The sequence below is a fragment of the Mesoplodon bidens genome (assembly GCF_964165515.1).
Source record: "Mesoplodon bidens genome assembly, chromosome: 1".
Classification (NCBI taxonomy): Eukaryota; Metazoa; Chordata; class Mammalia; order Artiodactyla; family Ziphiidae; genus Mesoplodon; species Mesoplodon bidens.
This window is the reverse complement of record NC_138176.1, coordinates 121,439,883-121,456,464: the sequence shown is the minus strand read 5'-3', so window position 1 is coordinate 121,456,464 and position 16,582 is coordinate 121,439,883. Positions and strand designations below refer to the sequence as shown.

The 16,582-nt window shown below is 39.5% G+C and overlaps 1 protein-coding gene across 1 annotated transcript in view; it reads left to right on the top strand.

Moving 5' to 3' along the window:
- Window positions 1-203: 203 nt before the first annotated feature.
- TMEM26 (transmembrane protein 26) overlaps window positions 204-16,582 on the top strand; it is a gene marked incomplete at both ends in the record, with an annotated part of 42,248 nt that continues 25,869 nt past the window's right edge. The window contains one exon of the mRNA XM_081242756.1: window positions 204-394. Coding sequence (XP_081098882.1) covers window positions 204-394 — 191 coding nt within the window. The remainder of the gene's footprint in view (window positions 395-16,582) is intronic.

Here is a 16,582-nt window from a genome sequence, read left to right as displayed (position 1 = left end):
CGCCTCTCTTTCAAGAGTTCTCAGGAAGTTTGGGGGAGGGGCGCTCCGCTCCGCTCGCTCCTGTGCGCGGGAGGGTGAGGGAGGAAGACAGCAGCGGCAGGTCTTGGAGCTGTCGCGTCCCGCCCTCGGGCGGGCTCGGGTGCTCGCGGCGGCGGGGCCTGCGGGGCGCGGGCGCGGGGCGCGGGCAAAGCGCGCCGGGCGGCATGGAGGGACTGGTCCTGCTCAACGCCCTGGCCACCCGGCTGCTCTTCGTGCTGCACTCGCTGGTTGGAGTCTGGCGAGTGACCGAGGTGAAGAAGGAGCCGTGGTACTGGCTGCTGGCGCTGCTCAACCTCTTGCTTTTTCTGGAGACGGCGCTGACCCTCAAATTCAAGCGCGGCAGAGGCTACAAGTGGTGAGCGCACCCTGGGTGAGGGAGGGCACGCCGAGTCCCCGGGCGCTGTCCCCTGTGGCACTCTCAGGCGTCCCAAGAGCCCGTCTCCCCGAGGATTCTTTACTGGGATGCGGACCCCCTTTGTCCTCGCTGGGAGCGTCGAAGGAGCGCGGGATGCTTGGGCGTCGCTTGGACACAACGGAGTGCCCCAGGGTACCAGGGCAACCCGGGAAAGGGGAAGGCTCCAGTTGCAGCCACGCGCCACCCAACCCCAGGTCTAGCAACTTGAAAGATGGGAAAAAAGAAGGGAAGCGCTTGCATGCTCTGCAGAAAGTGCTCCAAAGTGGGAGAGTAGTGGGGCGACGGGGGTGTCATGTGCTCTGCGTTCTGAATTTGGGGTGTGGTTGTGCACGGCTTAGCCTGAGTGCATGCAGTTATGGGAATGCCCTTCGCCGGGCATCAGCGACTTGTGTAAGGGCTTGTGCACATCGGGCAGCACTGGGGGCAGCGCTTCCCGGGGTGAGAAGCCACTTGCAGCACGTCTGTGGTTTCAGCCGCTTCGCCGCAAACCAGCCCCAGCATGGCACTAGCTTCAGGTGTCCTCCGAGCTTGGTTGCTTCCGAGCCTTGGTTAATGGTCAGCCCATCTTGTCAAATGTGTCATTTCTTGCTTGTTGCAAACAGTCTGCTTAGTTTCACTTAGATTTGTTCTATATCACCTTGGGAAGTTATCTTAGATATAAATGTGTGATTTTGACATTGGTTTCACTTAACCTGCTTAGATTCACTTAACCTGCTTAGATAACCTGCTTAGATCTTAATTTGCTCTAACTTGCACTAAGATGGTACTTTTGAGATGAATGTGCATTTCTGAGCTTGTTTGCTCATATAAAGTTTATATAGCATTTACAACGTTAAAAAAAAAAAAAGATGGGTTACGATGCTGGTGAAGGTACTAGCAGGCAGTGGTTCAGCCTTCACCTCAAGGAGCCAAACCGCAGACTCTTTTGTGATGTTTTATTTCCTCCCCAAAGACTTGGATGGCAATCAAAGAATTGAGAAAAAGACTCCCTGCCATTTACAAAGAGCCTCTACCTCTATGGCTCCACTCCCAGGAAATTTTCAGCCCAAACTTATCTGAGTTAGGCCTCTTTCTGTATTATTTTTTAAAACAATGAGTCTGTGTTTTCATGTATGCCATATTTAAGAAGAATACCGACTGCTATGAGATAGAGGAAAATAGTTAGCCAATTCAAGAATTATATACGTGATGGCATATTAAGAAAAAATAAAAGAAAAACCCCTCTGGACAGTTTTACATATTAAACTACAAAAGGCTGTGTATTTCACGACAATCCAAGGGAGAGAATGCGTTGTCTCTTAAAATCATGTGAGTCTTGCTTAAATTTTCCACTGTCGAAAAATTTCTAGAACTACAATGAAGGAATTATTCAAGTAGAATCTTAATTTAATACAACAAGGATTGGAGGAATGTCACTGCCCCTCCCCCCATTAACAGCTTATCAAGCAAGAGAGATTTGAGGAACTTTCCTGTATGCCTTTCGGAAATCTCAAAGAAAAATAGTATTAGTTCCCCAAATAAGAAACAAAAGGGAGAAAAGTGTTCACCCAGCAAGCAGATCACATGAGATTGATTTAGTTTTTACTGAGTAGCTTTAACGTGCTAGGGTAAAAAATATCTTCAGTAACATGAAGATGAACTCTGAGGCTCAAATATGTTCCATGGAAAGTAGTCCTGCCACCAGCCATCATCAGAGCTTCTGGGAGAAATGTCAACCTCAGAAGAGGGACCAGCTCAACTGGCCCTGAAATATCCTCCTTCTTCTCCAAGAGTGAGGGCTTAGCTCACATTAAGTCAAAATACCATGCCAGTTGTGTAGAAATACTGTAGGCAATGGAACCTTCATGTCCGTATCACCATTGACCGCTGATTGACTCAGATTGACATGTAACTTAAAACTGAAAGAGGAAAAAAGGTTGGGCCAAAAACTGGTGATTGTCAATATGGCAAATTAAACAAGAAACTGGGGACATGTTTGTATATAGAGCATGGATTCAAAATCAGACAGATAATGGAGTAAAAACCTGGGCTTTCCTACTTACTTGCTGTGAGGCACTGAATAAGTTACATAACCTTTTTGAGTCTCAGTTTCCTCATCTATAAATACTTATCTCATAGGTTGCTATGAATTAAATGAAATAATATATGTTGATGGTCAATGAATACAAAAAAAATGGTTTTTTCTAGATCCTAGAGTTTTTCTTATTTTTCTTCTTATTAAAAAATATTCTGTGTCCAGTGGACATATCTTCTGTCTGTAAAAGTCAAAAAACTTTACTTGAGAGACTGGCCAATAAACCAGGGTTCAGGGCCAAAAAGCAGAAAATAATTCTCATCTTTATTTCAGAACACGCCCATGATGTATATTGTATATTATAGCACTAACTGAAAAAAATTTTTGCTGGCTCAATATCAAGATTACATTTGAGAGTTAGCAAAAAAAAAAAAATCCTTGATAGACTTGGCTATTATAAAATTTCAGGAACAAATGAGTCTTTGTAAAATGATCTAAACAGATATGTGATTAGTAATTCTTTGTTCTACTGATGTTACCAAATAAAACCAAGTCTACAAATATCGTCATTTTCGTGATGGACAAAGGTCACATGCTGTTCTTTCATAAGTTTGAGAAAAAAATCAGAAAGCGGAATGCTAAAAAAATATAGAAAATTATCCCGGATATAACATGGTGACACTTAAGAAGGGTTTGATTTGGGACATACTTCATTTCTGGATTGAAGTTTTCTGAGTGAGGCAAAGCATAATTTTTTGTTGTTTTGAACGTTAAAAAAAGTTGTCATTAGAAAATCAAGGCTGATGGAATAAAAAAAAAGATAAAGTAAAAATGATGGCAGTATCTGTACCTCTAAGTAGGAAAATGTTACTACAGAGATCTTTATGTAGATCTACATAATATAAAGATATATGTATCTTTTTTTTTGGCTGAGTTGGGTCTTCGTTGCTGTGCGTGGGCTTTCTCTAGTTGCGGCGAGTGGGGGCTACCCTTCGTTGCAGTGCGCGGCTTTCTCATTGCAGTGGCTTCTCTTGTTGCAGAGCACGGGCTCTAGGTGCATGGGCTTCAGTAGTTGCAGCACATGGACTCAGTAGCTGCAGCATGCAGGCCCTAGAGTGCATGGGCTTCAGTAGTTGTGGAGCATGGACTCTAGAGCACAGGCTCAGTAGTCGTGGCGCATGGGTTTAGTTGCTCCACGGCATGCAGGATCTTCCTGGACCAGGGATCAAACCAGTGTCCCCTGCATTGGCAGGCGGATTCTTAACCACTGTCCCACCAAGGAAGTCCCTATATATGTATCTTTCGATCCATTGGTCTTACATTTTTGACTCTACCCTATAGAACCAAAAGTACCCATATACAAAGACACACATACAAAAATACTAATTTTCATCTTGTTAGTGGAAAATAAAGCTAAAAGCAACCTGATTATTCACCAACAGATTGGTTGAAAAATTGTAATATACCCATACTATAGAATATTTTGCTGGTATTAAAAATAATGAGCTAGATTTTATCTATTGACTTTGAGCGATGTCCATGATATGTTGTCAGAAGAATAAAGTTACAGACTTATGTATATTATGCCCTCAATTTAAAAGAAAACAAACTTGTCAAAGAACTACCCTTTGTATCAATTGAATACATTGTCTATTTACTAGTCAAGAAGAAGAAGGAGGGGGAGAGGAGGAGGAGGAGAGGGAGGTGGGGAGGAAGGAGAAGAGAATGAGAAGAAGAAGAAAAAGGAGAAGAGAAAGAAGAAGAGGAGGAGGAAGAGGGACAACCCTCTCATACTGAAAATCAATCAATCAATCAATCAAGGCCTGAATGGTGGACTAAACTCTGTTTACACATGAAGTGAAAATTTCTTTTCTGGAATATCAGATCCATGAAACTCCTTTAGACTTCTCTAGGCTAGTTTGAACATTGTTCCTTTTATTAAAATTTGCACCTGGCCCCAAATAAATCAAATCTATAGAAATCATGGTGCAATAAACAGTGCTATAGAGGAAAATGTGAAAAAAATTTCTTGAAACGTAGCAAACATATTACACTTGCCCAAAGAATGTTTCTTTAGTTATTCTTTGGATAGGAAAAATGGAACTAGAGCTGCTGAGCTCAGCTATCCAGGGACAGGCAACATTACATCAACACTAAGAACTTGCCAGTTGGAGGAGCTTAATTTGTTGGAATCCTATAGAATAAAGAGGGTAAGCCAACGACACATTCCTTGTTAAGTCCAACAAATGTGTGCTGGTGGAATTTGGCCCTTTTCCCCTAGTATTTATTAATTTCATCTGCTATTCACTTACATTTCATTAAGATGGAAATTAGTATCACTGCTTTATTTTTTCTTTATTTGTTTTCTATTGTCTGGGCAACAATCCAAAGGATCTGTGAATTACCATTTAGGTACAGTCAAACAGAAGATAAGATTTCCAGTTGCTTTCTAGCTAATACTGATAAAATATTCCTCAGGAAATAGAAAAATGATCAAGATTGTGACAAATTTGAAGCCTGTTTACTTAAAAGCAGGTGGTATCTGAGAATAAGTAGAAATCTAAGTTGAATTTATTGATAAAACTGTAGAATTTTAAGCACTGAGCTTTCTTCATCAAAATTTCAAGAATACAAGGTAAATATCATTGAGTTAATAAAACACCTCACTTATATGGTCACCTTTCTGCATCGTCTCTTTCTCTTCTCTCTTTTTTTAAAAAAAATAAATTTATTTATTTATTTTTGGCTGTGTTGGGTCTTCATTGCTGTCTGCAGGCTTTCTCTAGTTGCGGCGAAGGGGGGCTACTCTTCGTTGCGGTGCACAGGCTTCTCATTGCGGTGGCTTCCCTTGTTGCAGAGCACAGGCTCTAGGCGCGCAGGCTTCAGTTAGTTGTGGCTCGCGGGCTTAGTTGCTCCGCGGCATGTGGGATCTTCCCGGAACGGGGCTTGAACCCGTGTCCCCTGCATTGGCAGGCGGATTCTTAACCACTTCCCCACCAGGGAAGTCCCCTCCCTTCTCTTCTATTAAGTTGAATCAGACAACTATTTGTTGACCTGCCTACTAAGTAAGCATGACACATGCTAGACACTGTGAAGAAACAGAAAACAGACATATTTGAGATTTTAAAATAAAACGTAGCATTTCAATGAAGTGTTCAAATGTGTGGGAATAAGAATAATTATGAATATTTAGCATTTTGTGATGTTCGGGCTCTTTCAAGTGTTTTACAGAACTTCCCACTTGATCCTGACAGCAGCTGTAGTTATTTTCTGTTTCTGTTTTTTCTCCCATTTTTAGGTGAGGAAGCTGAGGCACAGAGCTGTTAAACCATTTTAAGATCGTTGAGTTGGTGATGGGGAAAGCAGGGATGTTAAGACTCTAACAATTTAGAGGAGAAAAGGATGTGAGGAGGGGTGATGGGGCAGGGTGGGGACGTGGGTAGGGGATGGTGAGTAGGGAGGGAAAGGGGGCTTTACAGCATTTGAACTGGAGCAGGAAAAGCAGATATGAGAGAGAAGAGTGCCAAGGCTGGGTAAGTAAAGGACATCCTGAGGGAGGTGAGTGTGGGGAAACGATAACAGATTTCTCTGGAGGAAACACAGAGCCTTATCATTCTTCATTCAGCAAAAATACCTGGAACATCTCAAGTGTGTTAGATGTTTTTTTTTAGTGCCAAGAATACGGAGGTGAATAAAGCAGGTAAAATCCTGCCCTGAAAGAACTCGTATCTTAGTCAAGGGACTCAGAAAATAAAGTTAATAATAAACAAGTGTGCTGAGGGGGAACTGGATAAAGGCAGTCAAAAGGTACAAACTTCCACTTATAAGATAAATAAGTACGAGGGATGTAATGTACATGATTAATATAATTAACACTGCTGTATGTTACATATGAACGTTACTGAGAGTAAATCCTTCTCATCACAAGGAAAAACTATTTCTTCCTATTTCTTTTATTTGTATCTGTATGAGATGGATGTTCACTAAACTTACTGTGATAATCATTTCATGATGTATGTAAATCAAATCATTAATGCTGTACAACCTTAAACTCACACAGTGCTGTATGTCAATTGTGCCTCAGTGAAACTGGAAGAAAAAAGCCAGGTGTGCTGATAAGTAACAATAAGCAGGTAAACAAATGAGTGATCAGAACTATGAAGGCCTAAGTGGGATGGGTTATAGAGGGATGGAGGCCCGGGGGAAGGTTCCACTGGGTGGAAAGAGAGATGTCTAGCTGGGGAGGTGACATGTGAGCTGAGTCCGGTAGAGAGAGAAGGAGCCAGGCAAGGGAAGAGCCAGGGAGACGGTGAAAGAAGTAAGAGGAAGAAGAGCTATGCGTGCTTTGGGACACTTCTCACATCCTCCCAGAAGACAGAGAAATACTGACTTTCTCTTCTAGTCTTCATTGTCTTTTCTCCCCATGTCCCCTGCCTCCAAGTGAGAAATTCCTTCTAAATTTTATATTTTACCATATCTCATTTTAAAAAATTGAAGTATAGTTGATTTATAATGTTTTAGGCATACAGCAAAGTGATCCAGTTATATACACATACATACATACACACACACACACACACACATATATGTGTATATATATAGTCTTTTTCAGATTCTTTTCCATTATAGGTTATTACAAGATATTGAGGGCTTCCCTGGTGGTGCAGTGGTTGAGAGTCCGCCTGCCGATGCAGGGGACACAGGTTCATGCCCCGGTCCAGGAGGATCCCACATGCCACGGAGCGGCTGGGCCCGTGAGCCATGGCCGCTGAGCCTGCACGTCTAGAGCCTGTGCTCCACAACGGGAGAGGCCACAACAGTGAGAGGCCCGCGTACCACAAAAAAAAAAAAAAAAAAGATTGAATAGAGTTCCCTGTGCTATACAGTAGGCCCTTGTTGTTTATCTATTTTATACACAGTAGTGTGTATCTGTTACCATATCTCATTTGAAACATCATGTGTTTGAAAATGTCTGGCTGGCCCCCAACTAAAAACAGGAAAGATAAATTAAACATCAAAAGAGATTCCATCCTAAACTGATTGCAAATTCAAACCAATTGTGTAAAAAACTCAGTGAAATCTGATTTGATTAATCAATTGTATTTAGATGGTTCAACAGCAGAAATGAAAAACCTAGACTTGACAGGTATCATATGAAGTCTGATCTTGAACAAGTTTTGAGCAGTGTAGAAGAGCTCTGTAGGATTATAATGCTGTAGTATTTGATACTGTGTATCTTCCTCTACCAAAACTGCTTACAAAAACGCCACAGAGGACTTTGGGAAATAAAAGCACTCTTCTCCTGATCTTGTTGAGTATCAGAGAGGATGAAATGAACGCATTTAGAAGGAGACCCTGTGATTTCCATATGGCCAGCGTGGGCACTGGAAATTCTCCCAGGAGATAAACTGTTTCTCTTCTTATTCACATTTGCTGTCCAGATTTCCTGATATCTCTTCTTAACTTTTTAGTTATTCCAATAACACTTTCCACTGTGCGTTGGACTTATCAGCACTGCCTGCAGTGTACATCCAGCGCTTTATAATATTCATTATCTTCACATGTGTTTGTGTGTATGCATTTTCTATCCTGAGCCTTGAGCTCAATGCAAAAGGGTGACTTAAATTTGCATCCTTTTTGTAGGCATACACTGAATGTTACCAGCAAATGACTTTGTTTTTAGTCATCCGAGTCATGGTTTAGGAGGAAGAGTCTTAACCTATCTTGAGTTAGTACTATGCTTTGCTCCCAAGAAGAAGTCATATTTTCTTCCTTTATTTCACAATGAACTTGGGATCAAATCAATAATTATGGCTGCATTTAGAATGGGACCCCCAGGAAACTGAACCACTGAATGATGCCCATGTTTTTCTCCACCAGTATGTTCAAGTGAGACATTTAAAACTGAAAATTAAGGCTATAATATTTTGTAACTTCGTGTACTTGACTGGGAGAAAAACAAAGTACAAATTAGTGTGGGCAGCTCCCATGAGTCAGTGTATATGTGTATATCCCTACTTCTAAATTTCAAGCATTTCTCCTTCTCATAGCAGTGACATTATTATGCATACAGCATCAGGACGAACCTGAATAGCTTCACTTTTACAACAACGGAAAATTCACCTTTACATAGAGGTTTATTTTCCCCATGGGCATTTCCCTCCCTACTCCAGAAGTTCCTCTAAAGTACCAATATCAGTCGTGTTAGACCTGGAGTGTATAAATCATTTTGTTAAAGAAAACCCGTGGTTTTTAAAAAATAAAGTAGTTTTTTTAATATGCAGGTATGAAAAAATGAACTTTCTTTGAAAGTCACGTTAAAGATTGTTAACCATCCACAATTTTAATATAAAATGCCAAGGTTGGGCTGATTTTGTTTATTTTTTCTGAATATAAACTTACCACCCATAGTTGTTCAGGGAGAGGGGTTATACTTTATCTTTGGGTTGTCTGACCTCCAAGAGGTAGCTGGTGTATGACTGGCTTAATGTTGTATGCTTATTAGAATAAAAATTAGTAATTCTTAGAAAAAAAAGAAGTCCTCTCTATGATGGATGCCTCTGACAGCCTTGGTTGGGTCCTACAAGAGTCCTTTGCTTTCTTATTTCCCCAATTGAGCCTCCTGTTCCACACACCTATTTTATTATTAGCAATAGCCTCTTAATAAATTGGCTGTGCTATTTTCTGACAGTCTGTTAATAATGGGGATGAGGATGATGATGAAAGTGATGGTGATGGTGATAATGCAGGTGGTAACAGTTACTGATTATTGAGTACTGACGATACTCCTAGCCTGCTGACGATACTCCTAGCCTACTGACGATACTCCCATTCATTATCTCATGTAATCCTCACGACGACCCCATGAATTCGTTTTCATCTTTATTACTATTTTATGATGAGGACGCTGCTGCATAGCAAGGCTAGATCACTTATCTAAGGTCACGACTAGTAATAATAAATCACAAAAACAATTCCTAGCATATGGTGAGCCCTCACTTTTATTGAGCCAGGCTTTTGCACTGAATGGATTACCTCCTTCACTCCTCACAATAGCCCTCGTGCTACTATTCTAGCTCCTACTTGCAAATGAGGAAGCCAAACTTAGAGAAGTATTCCCACGCTCCATTAAACTCCATCAGCCTGTTTGTTGTGCTCTGCATTCAGTAACCAAACTGGGTTTTGCCTGTGGACAGTACGACTACATACATTTTGGGGGTCAAGGATTCCCTACAGTAGAGAAAGGGTCAAAGTATTTACTCTGTTTCAAAATTGGGTAGGTAAGTCTCAGGTGACTTGCTAATGAGTACTAGGATGGTTTTGCTTAGAATGCAGAAAATTTCAGACTACACATGGCCACGACTCAGAGACACTTGCACAAGCAGGCATCCCTGTAAAATCAAAGCAGATGCAAAAGAAAACAGCAGAGGGGAAAAATTCTAGAGTGTCTTCATTTTTGGTCCTGAAGTGAAGAACCAAGCTCTTCCACAGAACAGAAATAAATACCATTGTCTTTTATAGAGTGAAATAAATTGAAGTGTTATATAAATAACATCCATAATGCATTTAATCATCTGAGAGACCATTAAAATTCCTGCAGTCATTAGTGCTTAAGTTCGCTTGTTCATTAAACAATCATTTATTATAGTAGGTGCTGTGATGGTGTTCTTGAAGGAGTATAAAACATACGCAGTTATATGAGGACAAGACAAAACAACAGTCTGAGAACCAAATACTTTTCCACAAATTAAGTCCAAGAGTGCAGAAAGGCTTCAGAATAAAGATACGGTCTGTATGGTAGACTTATTGGACATGGAAAGTTTCTCAGGTATGTGCTTTATGTCCTAGCCTTTGAAGTGGCTGGTGGTTTTACAAGAGAAGAGAGAAGAGCTTTTCAGGTTGAGGGAATATCATGATGGTAATACACAGGGTTTCAGTTGGAACCAGTTCATTTACGAAGATGTCACGATTTTCTTTGCCTCAGAAATTCTATGAGAATAACAGTAATGTAGATCCTAAAAATCGATGCATATTTTGTCCCTATAGCTCGTTTTGTCATCCTGAAGCATTTTCTTGAGGTTTGAATGTAAGCAACTTCAATTTTAATGGAGTTTGTTCTTGCTTTAGATATCCTCTTGGAAATTCTTAAGTGAAGTATGTAATACTAATTTTGCTAGTGGTTGACATTATACTTTGAGAATGTTACCTTATTGAAAAAACAATCAAAAACAATGAACAAAGAAAGTTATAATTAAGAGCCCTAGTATTCAGCTTCAGAAGTATTCTCCTTTTTACAAAACCTAGATGTGGGCATTCTTCAAGGGCTTTGGAAATCTAAAGAATGATTCCACTGCAATAGGTATTCCTAACCCATTTGAAGTTCCTCCCTGTCTCTTTTGTTCTCGTTATTAGTCTGCTCCCCCATAAGATCCCAGACAAAACAAACCCATCATCTGATTTTGGTACCTACTGAAACATACACACTCCATATTCAATTTTCCATTTGTGGGGAGTTCTCACCAGCCTACGGCCATTTGGTTGCAGCCTCCCCACCCCCAACCCTGCTCCTCCCTTATGGGCGGGCACCGGCAAAGGGCTCTAGGAGGGAGGTGACAGATTAGTGATTTCCCAGGCATTTGGGGGTCGTGTGTTCTAGAGGAGCACTGGGTGCATTTTGAGGGGTGGCAGAGAGGTAGGTGCTATCTGGAGGCTGTCGTATTGACCACCCTTACCCCCTGTGCTAACAGAAAGCCCTCCTGAGCAGCCCAGATGGAAACCGTGGCTGTTAAGGCCCACTTCAAGAAACCAGTCTACAAGTAAGGAGGCCAGACAGTCCTTAAGTTGTTAGACACGGTTTAGGAGCTCATGAAAGGATATCTTGACCTAGTTTCTTGATTTTCATGAAAATAAGCCTATTAATATAAAGTGCTCCAGAAATTTTGAAGACCCTCGAGGCTGTTTAACGTTGAGATTTTGAAACCTGGGTCTAGTATATCCTGACAACTCCATGCTGCCTTTGTAGAGTAGGAAATACTGAGAAGTGAAATATAAATAAAATCGCAGTTCGCATCAAAGTAATTTTGGAACATTATTTTTGCTCCATTTAAATACTATCTATCTTCAGATTTATGCATGTAATTACAAGATTAGAATCCTCATTGTTTGCAGAGAGAAAAGCTACACAGGGTAGTGGGTGATATTATGGTTAATTTTTCTTCTATTTGCCTACTTCTATTGTTGTATGTTTCTAAAGTGAATAAATGTTACTTTTTCAATAAGAAAACAATAATAAATATCATTTTTGGGAAGAGGAAAATGGAATCCTAATTCTAGGCTAGTGGTGAGTTGAAGCAGATATCCATTGCGGGGCTAAATTGCTAAATGTCATGACATAATCATTTTGTGAAAAACATCGTCATGTTGAAATGACAACTTTGTATGACAAATGATATTTTATATTTGGATGAACTGAACTGAAAATAAAGCAATGAGTATAGCTCTTTAAGAGCTCAGAACAGTGTCTAGCATGTAGGAAGACCTACAAACATATAAGTGAACAAATAAGTACGTAAACAAATAGAGAAAAAACATCCTTTAAGATGGTGCTCCTGCTGTATATTTAGAGAGAATTGGTGTGTTGGCTAAGGGCTGTGAAATAAAAAACAAACAAATAAAAAAAATTTCTGTGGAGAAAAATTATCTTCAGGAAGGCTTCAATTTAGAAAAACTAGTTGAGCAGAGGGAAAGCAATTTGGCATTAAAGTATTAATGTTGGGCATCTTCTATATTGTGATAGGGTAGTGATAGTTAGAACTGCAATAAATCTGAGTTTCCAAGGGTAGGTAGCTCATCAGTAATCAGGTATTATCAATTTTGTAAAAATATCCCACCTGGACATGCCTTACTCATTTAATCATATATTTATCAGTTTTTGTCAGTCTATGAATAGTGTGACATAATTTTATAAACAAGCAACCAGAAACCTGATTTATTTCTGAGATGGCTAGACCCCTCTCTGGTATTAGTGCTTATGGTTGGCATCTACTTACTTTTAATACAATTAAGACATGAAAACTGGAGTAAAATGGTTTTCAGCCCCTAAGAAAAGGCATGCAATTTGGTTAATTACCCAGAAAAAGGTGGGATCAGGCTTAGTTTTTAATTTTTAGAATTCACATTCTCCTTGGGTCCAAAAATGAATTGCATTGACCATGAGCTATCAAGAATATGACAAACCTTCAAAATAATAAGTAACAGCTAAATGTCATCTTGAAATATTAAAATCCTTCACAGTGGCAAAAAATACCAAATTTATACAAGAACAGAATAATTAGTTTCCTTCAGAAAAACTCCTTCTGATAAGAATCAATTTATGATGATATTTCAAAAAGAGATATCTAGTCAAACCAGCAACAGAGTGTCAAGAAAGTCAGGATTATAAATCAACGAGGACCTTATGAAATCACTAACTATTTGGGGGAGCCCACCATGTGCCAAGCACTGTGGAAGGAGCTGAGGGCATAATGTTGAGCAGACAAGACACAGCTCTGTGCTTGTATTGGGTTGGCCAAAAAGTTCGTTCATTTAGTGAATAAGCTGTTCAATAAAGGTCTTCATGAAAATGAAAAACGTCCTTTATTTTTACTTAAAACCGAATGAACTTTTTGGTCAACCCAATATTACTCAGAATTGCTGGGAGACAATTAGTGAGCACAGGTACACATACACATATATACATATACATATATATAGTTATAAAATTTGAAACTGTAAGGGGTGAAAGTGAAGAGTGTTAATATATAGGACAAGCGTAACAAGGAGATCTAATTTAGGCTGGAAGGACAAGGAAAGTTTTTCCGTGGAGTCCTATAGAGCTGACATGAATTTTGAGAAGGAGATAATCAGGTGAAAAGTGAGGGAGAGAGGTATTTCAAGGGGGAGAAAGACATGTGTGAAGGCCTGAGTTAGGAACTCACTTAGCTTTTTTCCAGAACTGAAAGAAAACACCATTATAGGAGCACAGTGAGGAAGAATGTGAGCAACAGAGACCAGGAGGTAGGCAGGGCCCTGATGGCACAGCATTTTATAAGTCATGATGAGCAAACAGCCCACGCCAACCAGGACTGTGTGAGAGTAACTGCCTTAACCGTGAACGTGAAGTTAGACATGATGTCCACGGCACTGCAAACAACTTCCCTTGATTCAGGGAGTCTTAAATAGGTTTGGTTTTGAGAACCATAGTTTAAAACTGGGATTGGTTTTAAGTTATTTGAAGAAACAGTCTTCTAACCAGGTATACTGTGGGTCCGCTTTAAGTGTAGGTGCTGAATATGTGGCCATGAGTGTATCTGCAGAGCTGAGCCTGGGTAAGGCAGCAACTCACATGTATTGAGCATGTACAGTGTCAAGCTCATAACACTGTCTTATTTAATCCTCACAACCACCCTATGAGGTGGGTATTATTATACCCATTTCCATAGACAAGGACATTGAGTCTCAGGAAAGGTAGTGACTTTCCAAAGATGAATGAATAGAAGAGGCAAGATTCAAGTTTGGGTCTCTCAAGTTCATGAAAATTCTACCACAGTGTCACAGTTCCTCAAGGGACACAACAAGAGGAGCATACTTGTTACCAGACCTGCTGAAACGGGAATAAAATGTCCTTGTAGATGGCAGCAGCCTCCATTCACTTCATTTGCTCAATGTTCCTTTATTTATAAATTCAGGCATTCAAGCATTTAAGTATTTGCTTAATAAACATTAATTAAAGACTTAAAAAGACACCTGAGACCACTGAGGAGGGGAAAAAATGAAGGAGAGGGAAGAGGGAAGGGACATAAAGATATATATGACTCGGGATCTGTCTTCAAGGAACTTATATTAGGAAAGCGAAGTCATACATACACATAACAAGAAAACAGTGGAGAATGTGTTGGGTCACAAGAGAAATACAAGTTAAGATTAATTGCTGCCATTAATTCCTATATTGCAAAATACAGGAAGGACGCTGATGGGTAGAGATGTAAGAGGAGGGCTTTCCAAAACAGGTAGTCATAATTTAAAGGGACGTTTGCTCCAAAAACCATGTCAGAGCCTCTCTTCTCAGATGGACCAAGCTGAAGGGGCAATAGAGCCCTTTGCTCTTAACAGGGACCCATGGTCCAATAAAACATATGCGACATATGGTTGAAATGTCTTCTTCATGTCCCAAATAAAACCTATCATACATGTTTTAATACTTCTCTAGATTATAGAGACTTTTATTTTCTCCATTATTAAAATAAAAAGAAATTTCAGTTGTACAACTACCACAGCCTGCTACGAGAGAGAGAGAGAGAGAGAGAGAGAGAGAGAGAGAGAGAGAGAGAGAGAGGGAGGAAGTAGGGAAGGAAGCTCCTGATTCTCATTTGCTATTGACCACTTTGCAGACTAGGCATTTCGTGGTAATTCTACCTGGAAGCCTTTGGAAATTCCAGCAAATCCTCTTAGGTGTAGGGTTAAGAGGGTGGGAAATAGGGAAGACTGCGGACTCATACGCTCTTGAGCTGAATATGATTAATTCTCGGGTGTTCAATGTGATTCCCTCTTTCCACCCCCTTTTCACTTACATCAAAGAGGTCTGATGAAGAGGGGCTGAAGTGAGGGAAACTTTCTAAAACGTTTTGTTTCATTTTAAATACACAGCAGGTTGAAACTACTGAGTTGCTCAGCTTGATAGAATGTAAAGGAAGAGGAAGGGGAAGGGGAGATAAGATTAGATAATGGAGGCTTTGGATATCAGATAGGGAATTTAGATTTTCTGTAGTAAGCAGCACAGAAAATCCTGGATTTGGAAGTTTTTTGTTTTCTAATATAACTAGATTCCTAATTAGAGGAAATATGTTGAAACAGGATAGTATTTTTTTCCAGTTATAGAAATAAATCTTATGCATAGAAGATGTGAAGGGTTTTTTTTTTTTTATTCTTAACCTCTTTCAAGAGCTATGTTATGTTCAGTCTATAGTTTCCCTAGATTATTATTGTAACAGTATTGTTAGGGGAGTTAATCTCAAAATTAATTCCAAGAGAGTCAACAAAACTGCATTCCAGCCAACATTTGATGTATCCAAACAGATATTTACATATTCCGACTGTCCCTCCAACCAGAATTCATTTCCTTTCCCAATTTCACAAAGGAAATATTCTCTCCTGATGTTTCCCTTGATATGGAAGGTCAAAGAATTAAGTGTTCCTTTTCTTTTTGAAAGCATGTTCAACATAGGGGCTTTTGATATCTTGCTGCAGCCCAGCCATCGTCTAAATCAGATTTTAATAATATCATGACCCATACCCGTTTGTTTCAAAATTATTTTTTGCAGGAATTCAAGGTAGGGTAGTGTGCATTTAAATACTGATTTTTTTTAACATCTTTATTGGAGTATAATTGCTTTACAATGGTGTGTTAGTTTCTGCTTTATAACAAAAGTAAATCAGCTATACATATGAAATACTGATTTTTTTTAAAAGACTCTCTTTCTTTTGCCCTTTCTCCCTTCTTCTCCTCAGAAGTTGAAAGGAGATATTAATGAAAAGGTGAACAGCCTTTAAAAAGTCCATTCTAAAAATTTTCCTGCATTTAGGTTTGCTCACTTCTTCCCCCACTGGATTATAACAGTATGAATTTAGTAGCATTTCATCTCAAACAATTCTATTTTTGAGCAATTAACATTTCTATTTTTCAGGTCACTTTAAACCATCACATATGTGTACTAAAAGTATTTTAATAAAATTATATTGACTTACAATTTTGACTTTAAGATGATAAATAAAGCAAGATTCCAATCTAAATTAAATGCAATCGGAAGAAATAAATTTGGAAAGTATGTAATTTTCATCTTCTTTCAAATTTTTAAGGACATGTTTTCATTGCACAATGTCCCATAATATTAGTAGTAGCTACTTGTTATTGAATGCCCAACTCTGCCAGGCGCTGCTTTATAGAAAGTACAGTTGACCCTTGAACAGTATGGGTTGGAACTGCGCAAGTCTACTTATATACATATTATTTTCAAGAAATACATACTATAGTACTACATGTCCCATGTTTGAATCTGCGGATGTGGAACTGTGGATAC